At 38.0% G+C, this 26866-nt stretch overlaps 1 protein-coding gene across 7 annotated transcripts in view; it reads left to right on the top strand.

Annotated features, from left to right (window-relative positions):
* Positions 1-26866, top strand: part of ATP8B4 (ATPase phospholipid transporting 8B4 (putative)) — a 283705-nt gene that overhangs the window by 124509 nt on the left and 132330 nt on the right. For 6 of the 7 annotated variants that reach the window (XM_088839599.1, XM_088839597.1, XM_055437072.2 and 3 more), the window contains 3 exons: positions 13259-13331; positions 21397-21467; positions 26636-26718. In XM_088839599.1, the coding sequence (XP_088695725.1) occupies positions 13259-13331; positions 21397-21467; positions 26636-26718 (227 nt within the window). Of the gene's footprint in view, positions 1-12239; positions 12658-13258; positions 13332-21396; positions 21468-26635; positions 26719-26866 lie in introns of those variants that run through there. The other variant, XM_055437071.2, reaches the window with a different exon arrangement.

Here is a 26866-nt window from a genome sequence, read left to right as displayed (position 1 = left end):
ACAGCAACATGATTGGACTTGGAGGGCATTATGCTAAGTGAAAGAGACAGAGAAAGAGAAACACTTTATGATGTTACTTATATGTAGAATCTAAAAAACACAACAGATTAGTGAATAAAACAAAAAAGAAGCCAGACTCACAGAAAGAACAAACTAGTGGTTACCAGTGAAGAGAGGGGAGAGGAGACAATAAAGGGACAAGGGATTAAAAAAAGGGGTTATTATGGGATTATATGAAATCATGTGTGTGGAGTTTTTGAAAATTATAATGCACTATAGAATTTAAAGAATTTTCATTCAGTTAAAAAGATAAAAGGGATCCTTCAAATCTGGAAACCAAATAAACAAGGTGACCAAAGAAGTTCTCTTATGGAGATGCAATTTGATTTGAGACGGAGCTAGCCATGCCAAGATCTGGGTAAAAACAATAAGTATAAAGGCCCCAAAGTGTCAATGAACTTAACAGTAAGATGTCTACTCTGGCTAGGGTATTGTGATAAAGGGGAGTCCTGAGGGGTTGGCAAGAGCCAATTCTTACAGATCATGTTGGAAAATTCCAATTTTATACTAAATGTGATGTGAAGCTAGTTTTCAGCAGGAGAATTGCATGATGAACAAAAATACTTCTCTGGCTGGTGTGTGGATAGTGGACAGCAGAGAAGGGCAAGTGTAGAATGGTAATGACAAATTGTGAGTTTTCTGCTGTTATACAGATGGTGATGGTGCCATCATCAACTTGTGGTAGTAGTATAGAAGATAAGTGGAATATACCTTATTATGGATTTTTAAACACATGAAAATAGAACAGTACATTGAACTTTTTTTTATATATTACCCAGATGCAGCCACCATAACTTTCTGCTATTTTTGTATCCATTCTCACTTTTTATTATCTGGGATATTTTATTAATAAAAGTAAACCCTATGTGTTACACCACATTGTCAGCAAATACTGCTTTAGTGTTTCTCTTGAACAGATAAGGACTTATCATATATTTTGTCAAAATACCATAACTACACTTAATGAAATAGCAATACTCATTTAACATTATCTAATACCCGCATGTATTTTGAAGTTAGAGTCAATAGGAGTGCTGCCATATGGAGGTGTGTGAAGAGAGAAATCAGGAGTTTCCTTGGGTGAGGTCCAAGACAGGAAAAACTGGAAAAGAAGCATGTTATTGTGACATTGATTGTTTTATGTTTTGTTTTTGGCTAGATTTGGAAACCAGAGTTCTGGTGAGATAGTAACCATTCTGCAGAGATGTAGGTTGAGCAGAAAAAGCTTAGGGGAGAAGTCTGATCTGAAGATATATGAGGGAGTTATCTGGCCACTTAGAGTGAGACTCCAGACTCTAGATAGCAGAGAGAGGAGTTCTGAAGATGGGAAGAAGAGAAGAGTAGCTAAGGGCTTAAGAAGGACTGACTAATGAAGTAGGAAGAAAACCAAGGGAATACGGTGCTTTGGATTTAAAGAAAAGGTGTTTGAAGCAGGAGGGAATGGTTAACTGTGCTGGGTATAGTGAAGACTGAGAACTGTTCCTTGGATTTAACATCATGAAGAGAGATTATAGATGGAGGGATCAAGACAAAATTCTGATTGGAGAAAGAAGCATGGGCAATCTTGAAGTGGAGATACTAAATATAGATAGCTCTTTTGAAGACTTAAAAATTGGAATGTACCATTCTTATAATGAGGTGCTTTATAGTAAGAAAGTAGTCACAATACTTTAAGGTATATGTTATTTTATAATTTATAAAATTCTTCATAAACTTGTATAAAATTCACAGGTGTTATCATAGAAACATGTTTAAATGTCAGATGGGTTTATCACATTTTAAATCCTTAGGATTCTGTATAAAGCATTCAGAGGAGTTGGCATGAGCCAATTAATGTGGGTCATAGTTGGGAATTCCAGTTTTGATGAACTTCTTGCCCAAGTGACATGGCTGGTTGGTAGTAGACTTAGGCCCAAGTCTGTGTCTTCTGGTTCTCATGACATAGGCTTTTCTGCTATGTTACATCATGTCTTTCATAAACTTAAGGTCGAGATTCTCCTCTTGATAAATGTAAGGATTCAAAAAAATTGATTGCAACTTCTGGTCCATTCTAAATAGTATTCTGTTTTTTTAAGTATCAAGATTGTCCCTACAATGTCATCCTTAAAGGACAGAATCTTTAAAATTTCCTAGTTTTTGTTTAAACAATCCATTAGGCTTTGTTTCTCATGAAGTTCAAATATTACCTTGAACTTTGTTTCTCCTCATAATGAAAGCATCTAGGGTGCAAAACCAATGGCCCAATGAAAGGATGTATTCTAGTAATTACAAGCAATAAGATTTATCCTGGTCCTGAGAGAAAGATGTAGATGACATAATGGTTGAAATCTCAGAAAGCGGAGATACTTTACTCATGACCACAAGTAAATCCTGATTGAAATCTTTTGGCATGACTTTAAGTCATGATTCTGAGAAGCCAAGTCTAGAGGGACCAGAGTAATACAGTCCAGGCATATAGTTTTCTGATGAGCTCACTGTGTAAGGGGACAAAGCTGAGAATATCTTGAGGAATGAAAGTTAATATATCCTTTTTTAGACAATTTCTCGGGCCTATCAATTTTCTCAATTTTCAGCTTTTGATGACAGCTGTATGGCAAATAATCTCACACTGAGGTCATTCTCCTGAATACAGGTATACCTCAATGCTGAGTGGAAGAATATCCACATGCTTCAGGTATTAGAAGGCAAAAATGATTTAATTGGGGTTATTGAAGAGCCATATTTATATCCCACTAGTCTCTAGGTTTCTTGAAACAGTCTGTATCTAATCCTACTTGTAGCTTCAACACTCACTGCAGTGCCTGACTCAGAATGCACATGTTGTGTGTATGGAGCAGTCTTGAACTCCTTAAATGAAGGAGGATAGTGCCTCCCATGCCAGTTGATTTTGATTGAATGACACCTACATGCTGTCCTGTTTCTGAAGAACTCAAAGTGATAAATAGTAGAGCCTACTTTAAAGTAACATTTTAACGTTTTCTTTAAAATTGTTTAGGACTTAATATGACTGCAAATCTTGTAAGTAAATTAACTCCGCATCTTTCAGTGATATCCTCAGCTGTGCTTTGTGCTGCAGGGCCAGAAATGCTGTTTCCAGAGATGCTATGTTCTCTGACTAGAGCAAACCAGATCACACCCCCTAGAGACACTTTTGTTCTGTGTCAATATGGCATGCATTATTCCTTGATATATTAAGCAGCTAGTTTTTTCTGGTTTAACATATATTTGCTTCTCCCTTAATTTGGCCCTATGTTCGAAAAATGATTAACAACATGGTTAGAGGCGAGGGGAAAATAGACTATAGGCCTTCAGTCCTGATAAAGTTCCCCTGTGCTCTTCTGCCACCCTAGTTTCTCTTCCAGAATGCAGAATGTATTTCCCCAAGCTGGGTGTGCTGCCTGCACACAGCCCTCAGCTGTCAGCTCTCTCTGGGAACTGCTCCTGGCTGAGGAACAGTTTTTTTTTTTGTTTTTTTTTTAATTAAAGTCTCTGCTTGTGTCTGGGACTAGACTGCATCCAGTGACTGGATATGCTAAGGTCTGAAGGCCAGGAACCCTTGATCCAACTCTAGAGGCCCATTCCAGCTCAGAGCTCCCCTGGGGTTGGCTGAGCCCTTCTTGTGGCTGCAGCAGTGGCCCAACTCCCCACTCTGCCCAGTGGTTTCCTTCATGCCCTACAGGTGTTATTCCAAGAGAACTTGCTGATAAACTTCTTGCACGCAGATTTTCCTCCTGACTCTGCTGCCCAGGAACGTGACCTGGACCTAAATAACTCTGTTTGCTCCATGGCCAAATGAAAGTATTCCTTCAACATTCGTATATCAGAGCAGATGGAATAGTCTTCCTTTGAGATAATTTTTTTCTAATTTCCTAGGGTTTGCATCATCTATTAGCCATCTATTAATGGATTTCTACCAAGAAATTACAGAAGATGGGCTCTAGGGAGACTCATTCAGGAGATATGTTTCAGTTTATAGAAATGATGAAAGACAATAGATTTTCTGTACAACTGTCAGTGGCTTATTGCTCAGGTAAAGCTTAGTAAGAGAATTGTTCATTCTGTTTTCAAAATAGTAAGGCCAAATTGTGTGTGCATTTCTGCATCCAAATAATGCTCAAAAGGCTCTACAAGGATTTGTATAAATTGTTGTTGTTTAGTCGTTAAGTTGTATCTGACTTGTTGCAACCTCATGAACTGTAGCCTGCCAGGCTCCTCTGTCCATGGGATTTCCCAGGCAAGAATACTGGAGTGGGTAACCATTCCCCTCTCCAGGGGATCTTCTCAACCCAGGGCCTCAACCTATCTCCTGTTTGGCAGGCATATTCTTTACCTCTGAGCCATCTGGGAAGACCTTTGTATAAATTAGGCAAGGTATTTCTAATACTGCACTTTTTCTCATAAAATTTCTAAACCAAACAATCCATGCTGTAGAATGACTACCTTTTATCATTTCTCCCTCTTCTCACCCTTTCCCCCTCCAAAATGGGAGCAATACCATTGACCTCTGTGTGTGGTTCTGCCTCAGCATCAGCGTGGTGCTAAAAAGAAGTGAGGACAAGAAGGAAAACATTTGCATTCTTCAAAATAAATAGATTCCAAAGATATGAGTCTTATGTTCAGTTCAGTCACTCAGTCACATCCAACTCTTTGCGACCCCATGGACTGCAGCATGCCAGGCTTCCCTGTCCACCATCAACTCCTGGAACTTGCTCAAACTTATGTTCATCTAGTCAGTGATGCCATCCAACCATCTCATCATCTGTCGTCCCCTTCTTCTCCCACCTTCAATCTTGCCCAGCGTCAGGGTCTTTTCCAATGAGTCAGTTATTCGCATCAGGTGCCCAAGGTATTGGGAGTTTCAGCTTCAGCATCTGTCCTTTCAATGAATATTAAGGACTGATTTCCTTTAGGATTAACTGGCTGGATCTCCTTGCAGTCCAAGGGACTCTCAAAAGGCTTCTCCAACCCCATAGTTCAAAGGCATCAATTCTTCGGTGCTCAGCTTTCTTTAAAGTCCAACTCTCATATCCATACATGACTACTGGAAAAACTGTAGCTTTGACTAGGCAGACCTTTGTTGGTAAGGTAATGTCTCTGCTTTTTAATATGCTGTCTAACTTTTAAACAGCATATTGGTCATATGCTTTTTGGTCAAAGCTATGTTGGTCATAGCTTTTCTTCCGAGGAGCAAGTGTCTTTTAATTTCATGGCTGCAGTCACCATCTGCAGTGATTTTGGAGCTCAAAAAAATAAAGTCTCTCACTGTTTCCATTATTTTCCCATCTATTTGCCATGAAGGGATGGGACCAATGCCATGATCTTAGTTTTCCGAAGGATGAGCTTTAGCCAACTTTTTCACTCTCCTCTTTCACTTTCATCAAGAGGCTCTAGTTCTTCTTCACTGTCTGCCATAAGGGTGATGTCATCTCTGAGGTTATTGATATTTCTCCCGGCAATCTTGATTCCAGCTTGTGCTTATTCCAGCCCAGCGTTTCTCGTGGCATACTCTGCATATAAGTTAAATAAACAGGATGACAATATACAGCCTTGATGTACTCCTTTCCCAATTTGGAACCAATCTGTTGTTCCATGTCCAGTTCTAACTGTTGCTTCTTGACCTGCATACAGATTTCTTAAGAGGCAGGTCAGGTGGTCTGGTATTCCCATCTCTTTAAGAATTTTCCATAGTTTGTTGTGATCCACACTGTCAAAGGTTTTGGCATAGTCAATAAAGCAGAAGTAGATGTTTTTCTGGAACTCTCATATGCTTTTTCGATGATCCAATGGATGTTGGCAATTTGATTCTCAAGGCAAGAATACTGAGGTGGTTTGGCATTCCTTTCTCCAGTGGATCACATTTTGTCAGAATTCTCTACCATAACCCGTCTGTCTTGGGTGGCCCTACATGGCATGGCTCATCGTTTCATTGAGTTAGACAAGGCTCTGGCCGTCTTATGCTCAGTCTCAGTGTAATGAGATCCTGCTCACCAGTCAGTTAGAGGATTAGGGACAAACTGTATCTCTTAACTTTAGTGTGTCTCTGACAGGAGTGGGATTGAAAAGAACCAGAGACTGCTGCTGTCTACTGGACATTTGTGACAGGGGACCATGACTGCAAGCTGGCTTTGAATCAGCTGTATTTAAACACTGGGAGCCTGTACTATTGCTGTGCTTGAATCTCTTCAACTCCTTAGGAGCCATCCTCTTTCTAAATAGACAATATATAATTATCATAGAAAATGAAGTAAAAAAAGAATAATGAGTATAGATTTATTAAGAACATGGCTTTGTATTCAGGGAGATTCACTTTGCAGTTTTGGTTTGCCACTCACATGTAAACTTTGAGGAGTTTTCTTCTATTTTTACTCCCCAGTTGCCTTTAAAATACCAATATGTGTAATGCCAAAAATGCAAACAGACTGGAAAACTATACATCCCAGTTCTCCTTTTAATTTCCTTTCTCTAAGGGCAACCACTGAACAGTTTCTCATGTGTCTTTCCATAAATCTTCTATGTGTATAACAGCAGACAAATGCAAATGTAAATCTTAGTTTCAAAACACAGAATCTTTCAATGCATATGAGTGTTCTGCATGTGCTTCTTTTCAATCTAATAATGTAACTTATTTCACATCACTACATATACATCTATCTTATTTTTTTTTTAGTGGTTGCATTGTATCCCAGTGAGAAGATGAGGCATGATAGGATAGCTGTATCCTGGTATTTCTATCTAATTCTTATTGATGGGCACTTATGGTTTCTCATAGATTGCTATTACAAATAAATATTGAAAAAAATCCTTGTATATCCATCTTTGAGTATTGGTATGATTAGTTTTTTAAAGTAGAATGTCAAAGTACATGGATATTTGAATTTTTGATAGATCTTGAAGACTCGGGCAAATGTCCCAGTCTCTATGAATTTCAGCTTTTTTTCTGAGTAAAGTTAATAAAATGGGAGTAGCAATAGTACCTATCTCTTAGGGCTGCTGGGAAGATTAAAAAAGAGATAAGATACTATCCAGTGTTGCTAGATGTAGCAAAATATAGGCCCTCCAGTTAAATTTGAAATGCAGATAAACAATGACAATATTTTAATATAACTATATCCAGAATGTTGCATGGGACACATTTAAACTAAAATATTATTTGTTGTTTATCTTAAATTCAAATTTAATTGGATGTGGCTCAGTGGTAAAGAATCCAAATGCCAATGCAGGAGACGCAGGAGGCTCAGATTTGGTCCCTGGCTCAGAAAGATCCACTGGAGAAGAAAATGGCAACCCACCCCATTATTCTTGCCTAGGAAATCCCATGGACAGAGGAGCCTGGTGGGCTACTGTCAGTGGGGTAGCAAAGAGTCAGACGCAACCGAATGACTGAGCACTCACACACTTATTTTTATTTGGCAACCCTGTACATTGAGGGACCAACACAGTCCCTGGAAGCATTAAATAAATTCTTCATTGCTATAATTCTTATTAGACATTCAGGGAAATGCTATAATCAGCAAATGTTTTTAGAAGTTATAATTCTATAGTTATTAATTTACTTATTCATTCAACAAATACTGAGTGCCTATTATAAACTAGGCATTATTCTGGGTTCTGGTGATACAGTGGTAAAGAATCTGCCTGCAATGCAGGAGACCCAGGTTCAGTCCCTGAGTTGGGAAGATCCCCTGGAGAAGGGAATAGCAGCCCACTCCAGTATTCTTGCTGGGAGAATTCCATGGACAGAGGAGCCTGGGAAACTACAGTCCATGGGGTTGCAAAGAGTTGGACACAATTGAGCAACTAACACACACAAGGATGCAGTAGTGACTAAAACAAAGTCTGTATGAGCAGAGGAATGCTTTTGTATGTTATAGAGCTGACATGGGCTTGAGATTAAGGAAGAAACCAAGTTCATGTGGATTGTTTGGTTAATTAGGTGAAATCAATTACACTGGCCTTCTTTATTATCTTCTCTATGTAGTGCCACAACAAAGCTTTTGAGAAAATCTTTTCAGGATAATCTGTGTTGCTCATGGGCAGTCAGGAGCATTAGATTGTGGAAAGGATGACAGGAGCCTTGAAGAGACCAATGATCTCCTCTTTCTGTCCCTTAAGCTTCAGCAGTGGACTTGGGATCTTGCTCAAGGTAAACAGGTGATTTCTAGCCTCTGGTGTCAATAGTTCAGTGACACGGAGAATGGTAGGTGCTGTCTCACTCCTTCAGGCAGTTTCTCAGCAAATTGTAACAACTCTTAGTATGCTATGCCTCATCAGAAAGAAGCAGATTCAGGGACTTCCCTGGTGGTCAAGTGGCTAAGACTTTGCATTCCCAATGCCGGAGGCCCAGGTTCGATTCCTGGTCGGAAAACTAGATCCCACATGACACAACAAAGAGTTTGCATAATGCAACTAAAGATCCCATGGGTCAGATCAAAGACCCTGCATGCTGTGACTAAGACCTGGTATAGCCAAATAAACATTTTTTAAAAAAGCAAGAATTATATTCAGGCCTGCTGCTGCTGCTGAGTCATGTCAGTCGTGTCCGACTCTGTGCGACCCCATAGACAGCAGTCCACCAGGCTCCTCTGTCCCTGGGGTTCTCCAGGCAAGAACACTGGAGTGGGTTGCCATTTCCTTCTCCAATGCATGAAAGTGAAAAGTGAAAGTGAAGTCGCTCAGTCGTGTCTGACTCTTAGCGACCCCATGGACTGCAGCCTACCAGGCTCCTCCATCTATGGGATTTTCCAGGCAAGCGTACTGGAGTGGGGTGCCATTGCCTTCTCCAGATATATAGCTAGTGGGTGTATTTTTAAAACTTCTTTCCTCAAAATAATTCTAGTCACTACTCTGTGACAGTTTAATGCCATATCTTCTATGGCACCTTTGGAATTTAAATTTTATGAGTTCTTGTCTTGAAGTTTGGCTTATTATGTGGTGATTGGCTTTGTGCTTATAAGGTAAAGCCTGACTTATTACCGTAACTGTTTTTGAATTATGTCAGTTTCAAAACCTGAAGCAATTCTGTCTGAGCCACCAGGGAAGCCCACTGAAAACTGAAGCATATTTAAAAATCTTGAAATTTCTTGATTCAGTACATTAACTTGCTTTCAGAGTGTTTTTATACTGCAAATCCTCTATTAAAATGGGAGGGTTTTTCTTGATAAATGTAAAAGCAAAGTTTAAAAATACTGAGTCTGTGAAGCCAAGTGTCATTGTCACAGTGCAAAAGGCCATCCTGTTTTCCCTTCACGGAGCTGCGATGCACACTTGCTTCAAACATGAGCCTTGAGAGCAGCTGCACCACACATGGAGAGTCAGGGAATGTCCGTTTTGTTGTTTCAGGATGATGACAAAATGAAATGACCATACCAACCAAAATCTTAGAAGAAGTCTAGAAATATTTTGAAGATGAGCTTTAAAGGAAATTTTCCTATCTGTCCCTCCAGCCCTTGATGTGTCTTTGATGTTGTGTGGTCAGTGGTGGTGGTAGTGGGTAGGAAAAGAAAATATGGTGGGATTTAAAATATATTCAATTTAAATTCCTTTGCAGATTTTTATCTGTCTATCCTTGTTAGTAAGTTTGGTACTTCTGTAGTTGTGATCCTTAGTGCTCATTGCAGTGTATTCTGAGGTCCTATTTAAGTGCAGTTATAATTACCTGCTAAGAAAGAATAGGAAATAACATTAAGAAACTCCTCTGATTGTATTATACATATTGATTGTTCTGTAGATATATATTCAAATGAGAGGCTTAACCAAGAGCATACGGTTCACCAATGTCTCCAGGTCCTTTTTTTTTTTTTCATGACCCTAATTACATCTGTAGAACATTACTTTCTCCTCTGCAAAATAATGTTCTGTACTTCTTCCTCCTCTTCTTGGTTCAGTTTCTGGTAGCCTCTTCAAGTCATAACTTTTTTTTTTAAAGGAATTTGTTTGATGTGGATCATTTTTAAGTCTTTATTGCATTTGTTACAATATTACTTCTGTTCTATGTTGTTGTTTTTTTTTGACCCTGGGGCATGTGGGATCTTACCTCCCTGACCAGGGATTGAACCTGCATCCCCTGCATTGGAAGATGAAGCCTTAACCTCTGGATTGCCAAGGAAGTCCCAAGTTGTAACTTTCTATCATAATCATCTTTATAAAGATTATGCTCTCTTCTTGGTAGGAGGCCATCTGCAAATCTGCCAAATGTGTTGTTGTGTTGGTTATTGATGAAGTAGCTGGATCGTGCTAGGGTCAGGGTCAACATTCAAAGAATACCATTTGCTGTTTTTTGTGTCATATTGGTAATTAGTTTTGGATAATAATTGTTTCGAGGAAATATCTCCCATGATTGTGTACCTTCAGAACAATATTTTGCTTCAAGTTCAGAAAAATTTTGTGTCAGACAACATTGTTGCCTGCTGTTCTCTGTAGCTCATTGGTTACAGAGGTGATATTATAGCCTGTGAAATGTGTACATGCACATCCCAGAAAGTTTTTAAGATTCAAATGCTGTTAGTCATAGACTTTGGAAGCCAAGTGTTGGAGTGCTGCTTCTTAGGGGAAGGACTTTGCATTGGGATAGGTGGAGATGGATAGGTGACCAAGGACAAGAGTAGGTGTTCGGAGGTATCTGGAGTTACAAAGGGGACTTTTGGGAAAAGGCGCTCCAAGGTACATGTTCTGGGAAGAGGGCCGACAGGTGGCAAGAGAAAAGGAGAAGAGTGAGATAAACTAAGGGAGGCTGGGTTCATACAGGTGTTGTTAATATTTTCTGCTTTTTTGGCCTGTTGGATGACATTAGCAGACTAATGGTCAAATCTTTGTAGAGCATGGTCAGATGACTGAATCTAAGTGTTTTACTATTTTTGGAAATATTTAATAAGTTAGAGAGTAGAGGGTAAAATACAAATCGGGGTGTGTGTGGATCAGAGGAGAATGAGCACAAGGATCTAGCATGAGGAGAGTGATTTTCTCCGCTTTATCATTCTGCTGTATTTTCCCAGTAGGAATCCATATTGACCATATCAGATTCTTCCTTATCAGGGATTCTTTGCATGCCTTGGGATTTTGCAGATTGTTTTCTTAAAGAGATTTTATTCCACTATTGTTCCAAGTGTAGCAGTTAATTCAAGTAATTCACATGGTTACCACCAGACTTTTAAAAGCATCTTTTCCAATTGCTTCGGTTTTATGGGGGGAAATATTATAACACTAGAGAAAAACAAGTTAGAATTAAGTAAGAAAACTCAGGTTTTGATTTATTCCCCCCAAATAGTGGCTGTTGTTACTTATCTGTGTTGTTCCTTAACTCTCAAATGTATATTTTGAAATGTATAAGAGATCCTATAGAGTTTCCTTTTAACTTGGGTTGACTTTTCCATTTGGGTGGAAGAGGTAGGATGTGGTCCTTCCTAGAGCTTAGAGTATACAGGTAGGAGGAATCCGTTCCGTTCCGTTCCGTTCAGTTGCTCAGTCATGTCCGACTCTTTGCGACCCCGTGGATGTAGCCTACCAGGCTTCTCCGTCCATGGGATTCTCCAGGCAAGAATACTGGAGTGGGTTACCATTTCCTTCTCCAGGGGATCTTCCCGACCCAGGGATCAAACCCGGGTCTCCTGCATTGGAGGCAGACGCTTTAACCTCTGAGCCACCAGGGAAGCTTGAGTTTGTAAATGACAGTTAGTGTCTTCTCAGCATCTTCTTGATGCAGAGGCACTTTCAGTAGAGACTTCAGGGAAATTCAGTAGCAGTGCAGTTTCCATAAATAAAGACACGGTCTCTGTTTGGTCTTATTTTATCTGAGATACTGTTCCCCGAGGAATGTCACTAATGCCTCAAAGTAGATACACCAGGAGAAACAGACCAACACATAATCTATTCATACCTGTAAAAAGAAATAAAATGAGATTTAAAGGCTTCCTAGGTTCTCTCATTGTCATCAAACTAGATAAAGTGCAAAAAAAGTATGGTATTGGAAAAATGAATGAATTCTGGCTAGAGATGAAAATGCTTCAGTTGAAAACTTTCCAGGACAACATGTACTTGGAGCTGTATTAAAGAGAAATTCTTTGAGTGTTTAAGCCAAATGACCCAGCAGGGTTGATAGTGTGAGGCATATTTCACAGTTGTATAAATATTTAAAACTGTTTTCCAGCCTATAAAACAAGTAAATTAGGTTGTTTTTCAAAAACTTCACAGTGAAAATAACCTGCCCACCTTAACTTGCTGGGAAACCTGCCCTTCTTGTCGCAGACTTCTCTCCTAGAAGGAATTGCTGGGAAGGAGGTGTGATGAACGTTTCCAACTCAGAAAACAAAGCTGGTTTGCATTTCAGAGAACTTCAGAAAGAGCATCATGGATACTCACAGGTGGTGTGTTTCCAGATGGGCTGTCTGCCTGACTTGTTGAGAGGGGTCTGACCAATGAGACACAACAGCTTTTTATAAGTCGCTTTGAACTTGGTGACGGTAGACCTGGGACTCCATTATATACATGAACCTCGAAGAAAACAGTATAACGTCTTGATCATGTTCTCAATTCTGAGCTGTTCATCCTAGCTGTTAGAATGCCACCAAGCCTGTCCTTTGGCCAGAGTCCTGTGGATGATTTGTAGGTGGTCTTTCTTGTTCAGTTGTTGTTTGTCATTGATTTGCTCTTGTCCTTTCCAGAATTTTTATTCTTTTCCTCTTGCATTCTAGCTGTTGCCCTGGATTACTCTCCCTTGCCTCTGTCTCCTTCATATATTGCCTTCAGTTAAACAGACTTCTGAGACAACAGACGTGATGTTTTTATATTTATTAACATAGAGTTTAAAAGAATATTAATGACTAAATTTATTCCTTTCCTTCCCCCTGAGCTTCTTCTTCTTTTTTTTTTTTTTAACGTTCTGCAAGTAAGAGTTAATAGCTGCTATATAAAGCTGGCACCATGGAGTGGTGGGAAAAGTACATGCCAAGAGTTAGGCATTTTGAGTCTAGCCCTAGAGATAACTAACCACTGGGTCTTTGGGCAAATCACTTGACCTCTCAACCTCTCTCTAGTTCCCACATCACTCAGGTAAACGACTTTGTTGTGCAAGGCTCTTTGAATGGAGCAGTCTAGGAAAAAAGTCTTACTTGCTTCTTCTGTCATATGATGCTGTATTGTGAATACATTCTCTTGATTCTTTTCTCTATTCCTGAAAAAAAACTAACTTTGTTTTTGTTCTTAGACTGCAGAATGAAAAATGGATGAACGTCAAAGTGGGAGACATCATTAAATTAGAAAATAACCAATTTGTTGCTGTGAGTATTTTGTATTGTTTAAAGGATTTATCTCAGGTTAAAATAGTATATGTACTAAACTATTTACACTTGCAAATTCAGCAAATCTGTACTAATTTAGCATAACTAAGGAGGGAATGTCAAGAAATATTATTAAAATGTCTCAATTATAAGATACTTTTAAGGACATATTAATTACTTTCAATAACATGATAACTCAGACAAGGCTGAGTGATTGTCACCTTGTTATTTTCTTTGGGGTCTTTTAAACTAATAGATAAAAAGATTTAAAATAGTTTGATGTAAATAACAGCTTTTAAAATGCTCCAGAATACTTTAAAAATAGTTTGTTCCTGCGTAGTTGGAATACTGTCCCCTAACAATGGTATTAATGCTGTTAATTTGCAGGATTTTAGGAGAAAAGACCGGAGAAGGCAATGGCAAGCCACTCCAGTACTATTGCCTAGAAAATCCCATGGATGGAGGAGCCTGGTAGGCTGCAGTCCGTGGGGTTGCTGGGGGTCGTTCACGACTGAGCGACTTCACTTTCACTTTTCACTTTCACACATTGGAGAAGGAAATGGCAACCCACTCCAGTGTTCTTGCCTGGAGAATCCCAGGGTGGGCTTCCGTCTGTGGGGTCACACAGAGTCGGACACGACTGAAGTGACTTAGCAGCAGCAGCAGCAGCAGGAGAAAAGTCAAGCTAGAGAAAGAGGAAAATGAATGCTCTCTCCTGAATAATCACAATCAGAAAATGTTGATTGAATGTTCTCATTAAATGCTATTTTTGAGGTTTTACTTTGTCTTTCAAATGCACTATAATTTATGTTTTCAAGATGCTGGGTTACAGTTCCCTTAATAAAATTCAAGGGATCAATTCAGACTAAAATATGTGACTAACTATACATCATATTAAATGCAAGGCTATATATAAAAGCTATTCAGAACAGGATTAAAAATTCTATATAGTCTTTATGTCAAATGTATATTAGATTAGTCAGGAAAATTTTTGTGTTAATACCATTTTATTTATCAAGTTGTGTTCTTCATTAAATCTGAGACATTTTCCCACAGGATAAAATAAACGGCCCCAAGATCTATTTATAAGAACAACTCAGTTGAGACTCTTAAATATTCACTTTCAGAAGCAGTTTTCTTTCATTAAGTCATTTTCTGTGTATAGTGATTCTCGAGAGCAACCCATGCTAAGGCAACTAGTCAGTGAACAGGACACTCAAAAAAAGTTCACTGGAATTTGCTGTATGACTCAGGGAAGTCAAACAGGGGCTCTGTAACAACCTAGAGGGGCGGGATGAGGAGGGAGGTGGGAGGGAGGTTCAGCAGGGAGGGGACACAGGTATACCTATGGCTGATTCATGTTGTTTGGCAAAAACCAACACAATACTGTAAAGCAATGATTCTTCAATTAAAAATAAATAAAGTTAAAACAGTAGGATTAGCACACTTATAGAGGAGACAACGGAGAATTCCCTCACCCTTTCTGCTACATGGGGACACAGAAAGCAGATGGCTGTCACTGAAAGAGGACATCCTGCAGTGAGTGTCATGATCTTGGAATTCCCAGCCTCTGGAACTATCAGAGATAAATTTCTGTTGTTTAAAAGTCAAAAAAAGAAAAAAAAAGTTCACACTGTCAATAGAGAAGTGCTTATTTCTCTGACCCCATAGTGTATCTGTGCTCCAACTTGCCTTCTAAAGCCTTACTATTCTAACTTGCACTTTCCTTGGTCTTTGTTTTTAATTTAGTTGTATTTTCTGTGTTATAGTATACACACCGCTTGTTATTGCAAACCTTTCTGTGGAATGAAACATGGAGTCAAGTATAAGTGCAGGCATCACACGGCAGGAAACCAGTTCCACAGACACATCGTTAGCACTGGTTTAAAATGAATCCACATTTAGATGAGTTCCCATGAAGTCAGTGATCCATGTGTCTCAGCACTGTCCAGTAGAACTTCCTGCAGTGAAGAAGATGTTCTATGTGTGTGCTGTCCAAATATAGAACAGTCAGAAGCACCTTGTGGATATGGAATCCTGGTAATGTGGTCATGCAACTGAGGAACTTAAAGTTAAATTCTATTTAATTTTAATTAATTTAGATTTAAATAGCCACATGTGACTTGTGGCTTCCTTATTGGACAGTGCAGATGTAGCCTTTTCATTGTGGTCATGTGATGGGGCAGAAATGCTTATTCATTCCCAACCCTTCCCTAGGTCCCGTTGTTCTTGCTTTCACTTGGAGGGACAGCAACAAAATAACACTGAGCATCTTGCACCCCCTTGCTTGCTCCCCTCTCTTTCCCAGGAGTGACATCTCTGATTGTCAAGTGTGGGGCAGTAACAGGTTTGCATGACCTGGCACCTCCCTCCTTCCCTTTCTCTTCAGGCTCTGTCTGTGTACAGAGAGAACATTCTGCCCTGCTTGGTTACAGCATTCATTTTATAGGAGTAAATCCCCATGGTGGGTGTGATGGGAGGGTCTGGGTAGTTTCGATCTTCCAGAGAGCTTCATCTATGGCTGGAAAATCTGTCTATCCGGAGCAAAGTATTAGCAAGCCCACTCAGCCCACAGACCTAAAGCCTGGTCTCCAACTGCTTGGTCAGTAGCAGATGATATTTTTCTAATTTCCAGTCATGTCTGTCTGACTCCTACAATTATAGCTCTGTTGGTTTAGTCTTTGGATAAGTGAGGGGGTCCTCCAAATGCCAGAACACTTCAGTGCCTCTTGATTAGGTCACTTTGTTCAAAAGTTTTCCATGTGCAGCTACTCAGCACCTATGAAGCTGTTTTCAAGAACAAATAAATGTTTCTATGGGTGAACTGCTATCATCACTTAAAGTGCTAATATACCTTCCTACTCGCTGGCATCAGCTGTAAGAGGCTATCAGAGAGATTACATGTGGTGAGCAACAATCATAGGAATCTAAAAGAGACTCACTTCTGAGTTACTGCACCGAAGTAGAGCCTGGGAAACCAGATCATGAAGATCATGAAAAATCATAGCTAGCCCTTATTGACTACGTGCCACATATCAGATAATATTACAAGCTGTTTATATAGCTTAACTCATTTAATTCTCACATTAGCCCAATGACAGCAGGTTATGTACTATTATTGTTCCCATTTTACAGATAAAATAATAGAGGTACAGTGCCATCAGATAACTTGTCAATAGGATGGTTAGGAGTTAAACTCCATCTGGGTTTTAACCCCACTCTTTACCACTACCATATGCAGCTCCTGCCTCCATTAGAAGACCTGTCCTAATTACCTTGAGCCTGGGCTTCCAGAGTCAGAGACTCTAGGCTTGGATGCTAGAAGTGCTGCTCCCAATTCTAATGCATAGCCTCTAACTGTCAAACTTAGAATTTCTAACTTAAGTCACCTTATCATTACACTTTAAGCAATGGAAAGGAGCTTGTCTGAGATGACCAGTTAGCTAATCTGTTAAGAATTACTCACTTCTGTTTTCCAGATAAGGAATCCTTATTGCCCTTTACCTTAAAAAAAATCTAAAACACTTCTGGACTGAATTTCCAGAGCTCCTCTTTTTATTTTAGGAACAAGAAAAAATGGAGAGCATAATTCAGTTATCACAATGAGACTGACTTGCATTAGATGAACCAGGTAAATGGTGTGAGAAAACCACACTGCAGAGTTTCCGATACTGGTAGACCCTGGTCTCCGGGAACCATGCTTACCTTCCTCCTTTAATTGACCGCAATGCTGTTTTCCTATTTTAGTTTTCTTATCTGGTGGTAGAAATAAACCTTTTCCTGGACCGAACATATTTGAATTTCACATGAATTTAGTCATTTAGCTTATATGGAAAAAGCTCCCCTTCCATCCCCTCCACAAAATGGCCTTTGTATTTTAGATGTTTACAACAGTAAACTTTTGTTTTAGAACAAAGGCATTCTTCTGCTACAGAAACTGAAATTTTCACCTTAAGAAATGAAAGGACTAATTTGACCTAAACTCCAGTCCTGACCATGGACAGGCTTTCTCTCTCTCTGGACCCATCATCAGGGCATCTCATCCAGTGTTTTTTCAGCATCTTTTAAAGGATGTAGGGAGGCCATTTTGTGGTTGAATTGCCTTTTCAGTTATTTTAACTTTTATAACTTCAGAGTTACTTGTTTTATTCTAATTGCTGAAATAAATCTTCCTCTTTTTTTTTTTTAAAAAAGTGAAATGTTCAACATGCATTTGAACATTTGGTTCTGAACAATGGATCTGAAATTTAAATTTTAAATAAAAATATTAACTATAATCTTACACATTTTCATTTTTATGACTTCATTCTGATTTTTGTCCATATCAACATATTTTTCCATAAGTTAGTCATACCACATGAGCCATTTTGGATTTTTATTTTTGGACTATAAGAGAATAAAAGAAGAGATAATTTTGTAGATGATAAAGAAGAATTCCGTGCTTGAGAATGGCTTAAAAAAATGAATGGAGATCCAAATATGATGTTTCAGTTAATTCTACAAATTTATCTTTCCATTTGCTTATGAATCAAATCCCAATATTCTTTCACCATTGTAGTTTTGATTTTTGAACACTAGCAAAGCAAAATGCTGTTTGTTATTTATAGTTGTATTCCAGTCATTCTGTAGCCAACCAGGGATCAGAGTCCTGAGTTCTAGTTCTAGTTTTGCCCTTTAAGCTCCATATGGTCATGAATGTGACTTTAAATCTCTTAGAGCCTTGGGTTCCTCTATGAGATGTGATGAAGCTTTCACCATGACTTGCTATGGGCATCGCGTGAGTTAATATAGTTCATCTAGTGCTTGTCAGGCTGGAAATGACCTTCCCAGGTTTCTTATCCACACAGTAGGAACAACATTATCCCCTAATGAGACTGTTGAGAGAATAAAGTGATACAATTATATGAATGTTTTGTTAGCCCTTAGCTGCACAGCTTTTAGATAATACAGTCAGCAAAAACAAGACCGGGAGCTGACTGTGGCTCAGATCATGAACTCCTTATTGCCAAATTCAGACTGAAATTGAAGAAAGTAGGGAAAACCACTAGACCATTCAGGTATGACCTAAATCAAATCCCTTATGATTATACAGTGGAAGTGAGAAATAGATTTAGGGGACTAGATCTGATAGACAGAGTGCCTGATGAACTATGGATGGAGGTTCGTGACATTGTACGGGAGACAGGATCAAGACCATCCCCATGGAAAAGAAATGCAAGAAATCAAAATGGCTGTCCGAGGAGGCCTTACAAATAGCTGTGAAAAGAAGAGAAGTGAAAGGCAAAGGAGAAAAGGAAAGATATAAGCATCTGAATGCAGAGTTCCAAAGAATAGCAAGGAGAGATAAGAAAGCCTTCCTCAGTGATCAATGCAAAGAAATAGAGGAAAACAACAGAATGGGAAAGACTAGAGATCTCTTCAAGAAAATTAGAGATACCAAGGAAACATTTCATGCAAAGATGGCTCGATAAAGGACAGAAATGGTAGGGACCTAACAGAAGCAGAAGATATTAAGAGGTGGTAAGAATACACAGAAGAACTATACAAAAAAGATCTTCACGACCCAGTTAATCATGATGGTGTGATCACTCACCTAGAGCCAGACATCCTGGAATGTGAAGACAAGTGGGCCTTAGGAAGTACCACTACAAACAAAGCTAGTGGAGGTGATGGAATTCCAGTTGAGCTATTTCAAATCCTGAAAGATGATGCTGTGAAAGTGCCACACTCAATATGCCAGCAAATTTGGAAAACTCAGCAGTGGCCACAGGACTGGAAAAGGTCAGTTTTCATTCTAATCCCAAAGTTAGCTTAAAGCTCACCATTCAGAAAACTAAGATCATGGCATCCAGTCCCATCACTTCATGGGAAATAGATGGGGAAACAGTGGAAACAGTGCCTGACTTTATTCCCAAAAGGAAATACCAAAACTCAGCAGCTGGGCTGGGAGAACAGAGGAAGAGTGAGGGGAGGCAGGACAGAGATTAGGGAGTGGGAAAACAGGAGGAAGGTTTAGAGGACATAGAAAAAATTGACAATGGAGGTGATAGGAGGAGGCAGGGAAGGTAGATGAAGGGAAGATAGAAGTCCCAGCTTCCCAAGGTATAGAGAGAGCAGTAAGAGTTAGCCCAGAACCTGTGAGGTTCACACTTTCTGCCCCTAGGAGGTTGAGGAACTGCTCAGGAGAGAATTCAGTCACCAGGTGGCAGCGGCGCCTCAGTCACATGTTCTGAGCCAACTGTGGCCAACAGTCCCTTTCCTCATTTACTGAAAATACGTGTTAAGGCAGCTGAGCTCAAAATTATGCAGTAACATTGGATAGTTCTTACTAGGCAGAATTTTGAAGAAAAGCAACTGTAGGTACAAATGTTATCTTTCTCTGAACTTCATAACTAGTTTTCAGTCACAGATGGTAGCAATTAGAGAATTCTGGATTTTGTTTAACATGATCCTGTTAAACTCAGGGAGGAGAACCATAGGCCAAAGAGTGTGAAGTTCTACCGCAGTTGTGCCTTATGCCTTTATTCATTGTAATGCAAATGTGAGAAATAAAGTCAAGGGACATCTTCCTAACACTTTTTCACTTTAAAAATGTTGGCTTATAACTGGCATATACTCTTCACATGTCCTCTTCAGAGTGAGTTTGCTTTGGTCATGTTGTGAGAAGTCAGAAAGTAAATAATTTCTGCCTTGACAGATGTCTGTGACTTTTTCATCCAGATTTGAAGAGCCTTGACAGTACAAACCCGTTTATTTTGTTAGGGGTTTGTCACTGAGTTGTTTTTTTAGTTCTGTTTTGTTATGACTTAGACAAAACGATTCCCCCATACATGCAGCTACACCTGGCCTATTTTTGAGCTGCAAATTGAAACACTTGAGAGAATGAAATGAGTAGTTTAATTCTAAATTTAACCTCCAGGCTTTGATAATGGGATATTTCTAATATTTAAAAACCAAAGGCAAGAAAAATTTAGTTTTGGAATGCCAGTCGTACATTTAGAGGTAGAAAATTGTTAGGCTAATATGTCAAAATAAATTGGTATAATTTTAGTCATTTCTTTGTAGATATTCAAATCCTTAAGAATGTCATAAAAACCTTTATTTTAAAATTAATTTTAAAATTTCAAATAGGCAATTTCCCAATGTAGAAAGCTACCAGAATTCTAAAACTGAATTATGATCAGTCATTTCCAAAGCACCAAGAGAATAATTTACCAAGAGGTCCTAGACCAGCTCCTCATCTCTGGATGTTTTCTGTTTTTACCATGTTTTCTATTCTATCCAGCCCTCTTGCTTAACCCCTGTTTTTCTTCTCTTTCCCTTTTCTTATACACCATCTTTTTCTTTTTTGTTTATCTTTAAAAAAATTATTTATTTTTAATTGAAGGATGGTCGCTTTACAGTATTGGTTTGACTTCTGCCATACATCGACATGAATTAGCCATAGGTACACATATGTCCCCTCCCTCTTGAACCTTCCTGTCATCCTGTTTATCTTTTCAAGTTTGTTTTTCCTTTAATGCTTTTCTCTTTCTTTGCCTCTCATTTTTTTCTATTGTTTTCAATTTTCTCCTGCTCCTTCATTTTTGTCTTTCCCCATTTCTTTGCCTGCCCTCTGCTCCTAACTGATAACTGAAGAATTAAAGTGTGTGCATATAAGTATTTCCAATTATCTTACTTATTGGAGAACATTTTATATTTTCCATGAGCAATTATCAAAACAGGAAAATGGAATTTTATATATTTCTATAAAAGATATTAATTTTATATAGGATATATAAAAACTTTATACATTTCTATTAAAAAGTAAAGTGGTTGTTAATTTATATGCTATATCCTGACCTTGCTTATGTTCTGATGGCCAAGAGAGTGCAAAGCAGGAACAAGGAAGCAGAGGGTGGTTTTGATTCAGGGCATATGTCAGAGAGGTGGAGCAAGGCTTCATGTCTCACTTTTTTCCTAAGGCTCTGCTCACTCATTAGTGATGGAAGGGTGATAGAATGTTGAAGGCATTCAACCAATCTTCCCCCCTCAAATATTCTTTATCATGTTTTTTTCAAAATAGGCTGATCTCCTTCTCCTATCAAGTAGTGAGCCACATGGTCTCTGTTATATTGAAACTGCTGAGCTTGATGGGTAAGTTATTACAATTCAAATAATTGTTTAGATTGGTTTTCAATTTATTTAAGAGCAATAGCTTTAGAAACAAGACCCAACTTAAATCTTAAACCTTAATCTTAGATGCAGTGTGTGTGTGTGCATGTGTATGCATACCATGGAATATTAATCATTAAAAAGAATGAAATAATGCCATTTGCAGTGACACGGATGGACCTCAAGATTATCATACTGAGTGAAGTAACTCAGAGAAAGACAAATGTCATATATCACTTGAATGTGGAATCTAAATAAATTGATACAAAGGAACTTAGTTCAAAACAGATATAGACACACTTATGATTACCGAAGGGGTAAATTAGGGATTTGAGAGTAACAGATACATACACTGCTATATAAAAAACAGATAAACAGCAAGGATCTACTGTATAATATGGGGAACTATATTAAATATAATAGCCTGTAATGGAAAAGAATCTGAAAAAGAATATATGTGTATATTGAATGTACACCTGAAACATTGTAAATCTACTATATCTCAATCAAAAAAATCTAAAAAAAAAAAACCCTTCATTTTATATTCTTGGAAGAAATAAGACTATTGAAAAGTCCGTTAAAAAATTTTTTTTTTGATGTGGACCATTTTCAAAGTTTTTATTGAATTTATTACAATGCTGCTTCTGTTTTATGTGTTGGTGTTTTGGCTGCGAGGAACGTGGGATCTTAGCCCATGACCAGGGATTGAATCTGCACCCCTTGCATTGGAAGGTGAAGTCTTAGCCACTGGACCATCATGGAAGTCCCGTTTAGTCCATTTGCTAGTTACTTTGCAGATCTTGTGAAAACTCTGTCTTTTTTCTTGAATTTATTTCAGAAACAATGAGCTAACTATATATGTGAGTAATATATAGTTTACATAGGGATTCTTCCCTGAGATTCCCTGGAAGGGTTTCTTTGTTTGTTTGTTTTTAATTTCAAGTTCTTTTCTAAGGAAAATGAGAGGAGTGGCAATCAAGCAAGATCTCTTGAAGAAAGAACTGGTGTTGCTTTATAAGGCAACTTTCGGAACTGGGTCAAGTGAGGATTTAGAGAGAGAAGAGAGAAATGAAGTAGAATGCAGTTTTGACATAGATGCTAATTTGGAATTTAGTTATAGACCATATAGTAATTTCATTTCAATGGATTCAGTTAGTCTGTCTGACATAAAAACGTTTATTGAACACTTACATTTTAAAGCGTGTGCTTGAGATGGATTCTATCATTTAATCCTGACATAGATACTATAAGCCCTATTGTATAGGCAAGGAAATGAAAGCCTGAAGAGACTAAAGAATTTGTCCCAAACTTCTAACCAGGACTCAAATCTGGTAGTCTGACAAAAGAGCCTGTGGTTTTAACCACTGCCTTCTAAATCATTGCTGTACTGAGGTATCCAAATAGAGATCAGCCTATGTGATCCTACCCTTGGTTTGGCAGAAGCTAAGAGGAAAATTTATAGCTATACGTGTATACACTTGAAAATAAAAAAAAAAAGCCTCAAACCAATTATCAAATCTTCCATTCATAACCTAGAAAATAGCAAAATAAACCAAAGCAAGTAGAAGGAAGGAGCAAAGAAAAAATAATCAATGAATTTGAAAATGGAAAAAGAATATAGAAAAAGAAACAAAGAGCTAGTTCTTTGAAAACAACAGGAAAATAGACAAATTTTAAGAAGACTGGGAAAGAAAAAAAAAGATACAAGTTAACAATATCATGAATGAACCAGGGAGTATTATAATAGATCCTGAAATCATCAAAAAGATATGGAGATACTATGTATAACTCTATACAATTAACAATCTAGAGTAAATGGACTACTTCATTGAAAAACAGTCAGAACTCATCCAGTATGAAATAGTTTGAGTAGTCCTGTAATTGTTAAGGAAACAATTCAAATATAAAACATTAAACTATAAAACCTTTAGAAAAAACATAATATAAAGTCTTAAAGATTTAAGGCTAGTCAAAGAGTTCTTAGATTTGATCCAAAAAGCATAATGCATAAAAGGAAAATTTGACAAACTGGATTTGGTCATGTTAAATTTTTTCTTTTTCTGTGCATACTCTGTTAAAAGTATGAAAATAAAAGTTACAGACTAGGAGAAAATACTTGCAAGCCACTCTAGTACTCTTGCCTGGAAAATCCCATGGATGGAGGAGCCTGGTAGGCTGCAGTCTGTGGGGTCGCTAGGGGTCGGACACGACTGAGTGACTTCACTTTCACTTTTCACTTTCACACATTGGAGAAGGAAATGGCAACCCACTCCAGTGTTCTTGCCTGGAGAATCCCAGGGATGGGGGAGCCTGGTGGGCTTCCGTCTGTGGGGTCACACAGAGTCGGACACGATTGAAGTGACTTAACAGCAGCAGCAGCATATATCTGACAAAGGACTTGTGTCTTGAATATATGAAAAATATTCAAAACTCCACAGTAAAAAAATCCAGTTAGAAAATTGGCAAATGATATTAAAGGACGGTTCACCAAAGATAACTTACAGATGGCAAATAAGTACATGAAAAGATGCTCAACAACATTAGCCATTGGGATATTAAAGATAAAACAACCATGATGTATCACTTCCCAATTATCCTATCAGAAGAACCAAAATGAAAACTAGTGAGAACTCCAAATGGTGGCAAGAATGTTGAGAAACCGAATCATTCACACATTGCTGATGAGAATATAAAATGCTACAATCACTCTGGAAAATGTGGCAGTTTCTTAAAAAGCTAAACATGTAGCTTCTGTATAATCCAGCAGTTTACCTGGCATTTATCCCAGAGAAATGACTTATGCTTACACAAAAACTTGTATACAAATGTTTAGGGTAGCTTTATTTGTAATATCTCCAACTAGAAACAACTTATATGTCCATCACCAGGCGAATGATTGAACAAACTGTGGTATATCCATATTGTGGAATATTACTGAGCAGCAAAGAGGAATGAACTATTGATATATGCAATAACCTGAATGAATCTTCACAAAATCATACTGAGTGAAAAAAGTAAATATCAGAAGGTCAAATACTGTATTATTTCATTTATATAACATTTCTATAAAATTAGAGAAATGGATAACAGATTAGGGATTGCCAGGAGTTTAAGATGAGTTGGAGGAGGCAGAGAAGGTGGTATGTCCATAAATGGAGCTCAGAGGAATCCGTTGATTGAAGTGTTCCATATCTTAACTGTTAATGTCAGTATCCTGGTTGTGATACTGTGATACAGTTTTGTGAGATGGTACCACAGGAGAAGTTGACTAAAAGGTAAAAAGAATCTTTCAGTATTGTTTCTTATGTTGAAAATTATTTTGAAATTTATCAAGATATTGACCAAAGTGACTGTAACATTTTAGATGTCACTATTAGTATATGAGATTTTCAGTGACTCTCTATCCTGGTATGATCAATCTTTTTAATTTCAGATAGTAGGCATGTAGTAGTAGTATTATTTAGAGAGTAGGCATGTAGTAGTATCTCCTTATGGTTTTAATTTGCATTTCCCTAGTGAGAAATGATAGTGATTTTCCTTTATTTATCACTGTATTTCTTCTTTAGTGAAGTGTCTATTCAGATCCTTTATGTGTGTGTTATTTTATATTGTCATTTGTAGTTCTTTTACAGATTAAAAAATATTATTTGAGAAAAAAATCAGGAGTTTTGGAAAAGAAATTTTTATCAGTGAGGCATGTGTGTGGTTATTCTTCCCCTTTAGTTTCCACGTCTGAATATGGAAGTGAGATATTAGAGTCCTGAGGAGATAAATTAACATGATGATGAACTTTGATGAGTGACAGCATATATGGAATAGGACTGAGGAATAAGAGCTGTCTGGTCCAGTTGGTGTGATTGTTTAAATTATTTGAAAAGTCATTTAAAGGGCAAACATTTGTCCTTTAATCTCAACACCACTGTTTCACTCTTTTCCATCAAACCCAACTCAGTTTATGCCTCAATTATGAAGTTATTTTTGACTGTCTATACTCATCTCCTGCCTCCTAGAATTTGTAGATTTAGATCAATAAGGTCTAAATGACTTTTGAATAAAGTTATTTCAATTATACATTCAGCTTAATGTTTTCTGCAGAAAGCTGTTTGACTAATGGGCATTCCTTGGATTCAGTTCTTATTGCCATAACATCATTGTGAAACTTAATTATGGAGAAGTTTAGATTAAATGAAGTCTCAGGTATCTGCTCAGTTCTCTAAATTCAGTTTTTCATGGTTTGGCATGCACTTCCAAAAGGTGATATTTGCTTTTTTACCTACCACTTGTTTTCCTCAAGAGGACAGCAACCTTCAGGGCTGCATTGAGTTTCAAGGGTGACTATGGTATATATTCAGTCGATATCTGTTGACCTACTACTACTGAACCCACTACTAAACATTTCCATAAAGACTGAACTCTGACAGATGCTCTTAAGCTATGGTAGAAGAGAATTTGGTTGAACACAGTGAGGAAACTGACATGACAAACTCTTTAAACAGGAGACTTGAGTGATGGCCATAGAATCTTCACTGCTGGTCATTTCATGAATACCAGACAGCCATCTGTCCAATGTATACATGGTCTTGCTTGGAAGAAGATGACCAGCTCCTTGTGATCTACTTAGTTCCTATCTAGTTTTATGATTCTAGGTGTATGGGATTCTTGACTTGATTCTTCAAGAAAAGAAAGCTGTATTCCTTTTCGCATTTGAATTTCAGCTACTGTGAAATTTGCTATGACCATTCTTACCAGTAAAACTTCTGTATAGATACCAGATTCTGGAGTGATACTTACCTCCTTTAACTGGCAACTGTGTTCCCATTCCTAATGTGTTTTGTAACTCATGCATGATGTCTAAGAATGTTCGAATGCAACCATATTTATTATTAATACATCCTCTGTTTTTCCAAATAGCCAAACAGATCACAGAGATGTGCCGTGGATGGAATGCTAACTCTTAGGAGTCTGCAAAGACTTGTCCACTTTCCCGAGATAGTGTGGGAGGTGTGAATGACATTCAGAGGGAGTTTCTTGAATCTCTTGTGTTGGATTTTGCATGTGCTAAAATTGCGGAAATGCCCCTGATTGCTTTGTGTAAGATACTGTTGGGCTATTTCATTTAAAAGTTCATGTCATGTCAATTAATTTCACAGGGAAACAAACCTTAAAGTGCGCCACGCACTCTCAGTTACCTCGGAACTTGGAGCAGATATTAGCAGACTTGCGAAGTTTGATGGTAAGTGTTTAAAACCAAGAAAGAAAGACCTCAAAACCAGAAAGCTTTTGTAACAAAGCCATGTAACAAAATAATTATATGAAATTCAATTTATGTTTCTTTTTATTTGGTGGAAGGACATAAAATTCTCCAAGCATCAAAGCCTGTG

Source organism: Moschus berezovskii, chromosome 9 (assembly GCF_049115385.1).
Source record: "Moschus berezovskii isolate FMDL1 chromosome 9, NW_MosBer_1.0, whole genome shotgun sequence".
NCBI lineage: Eukaryota > Metazoa > Chordata > Mammalia > Artiodactyla > Moschidae > Moschus > Moschus berezovskii.
This window is presented reverse-complemented; position numbering and strand designations above follow the sequence as displayed.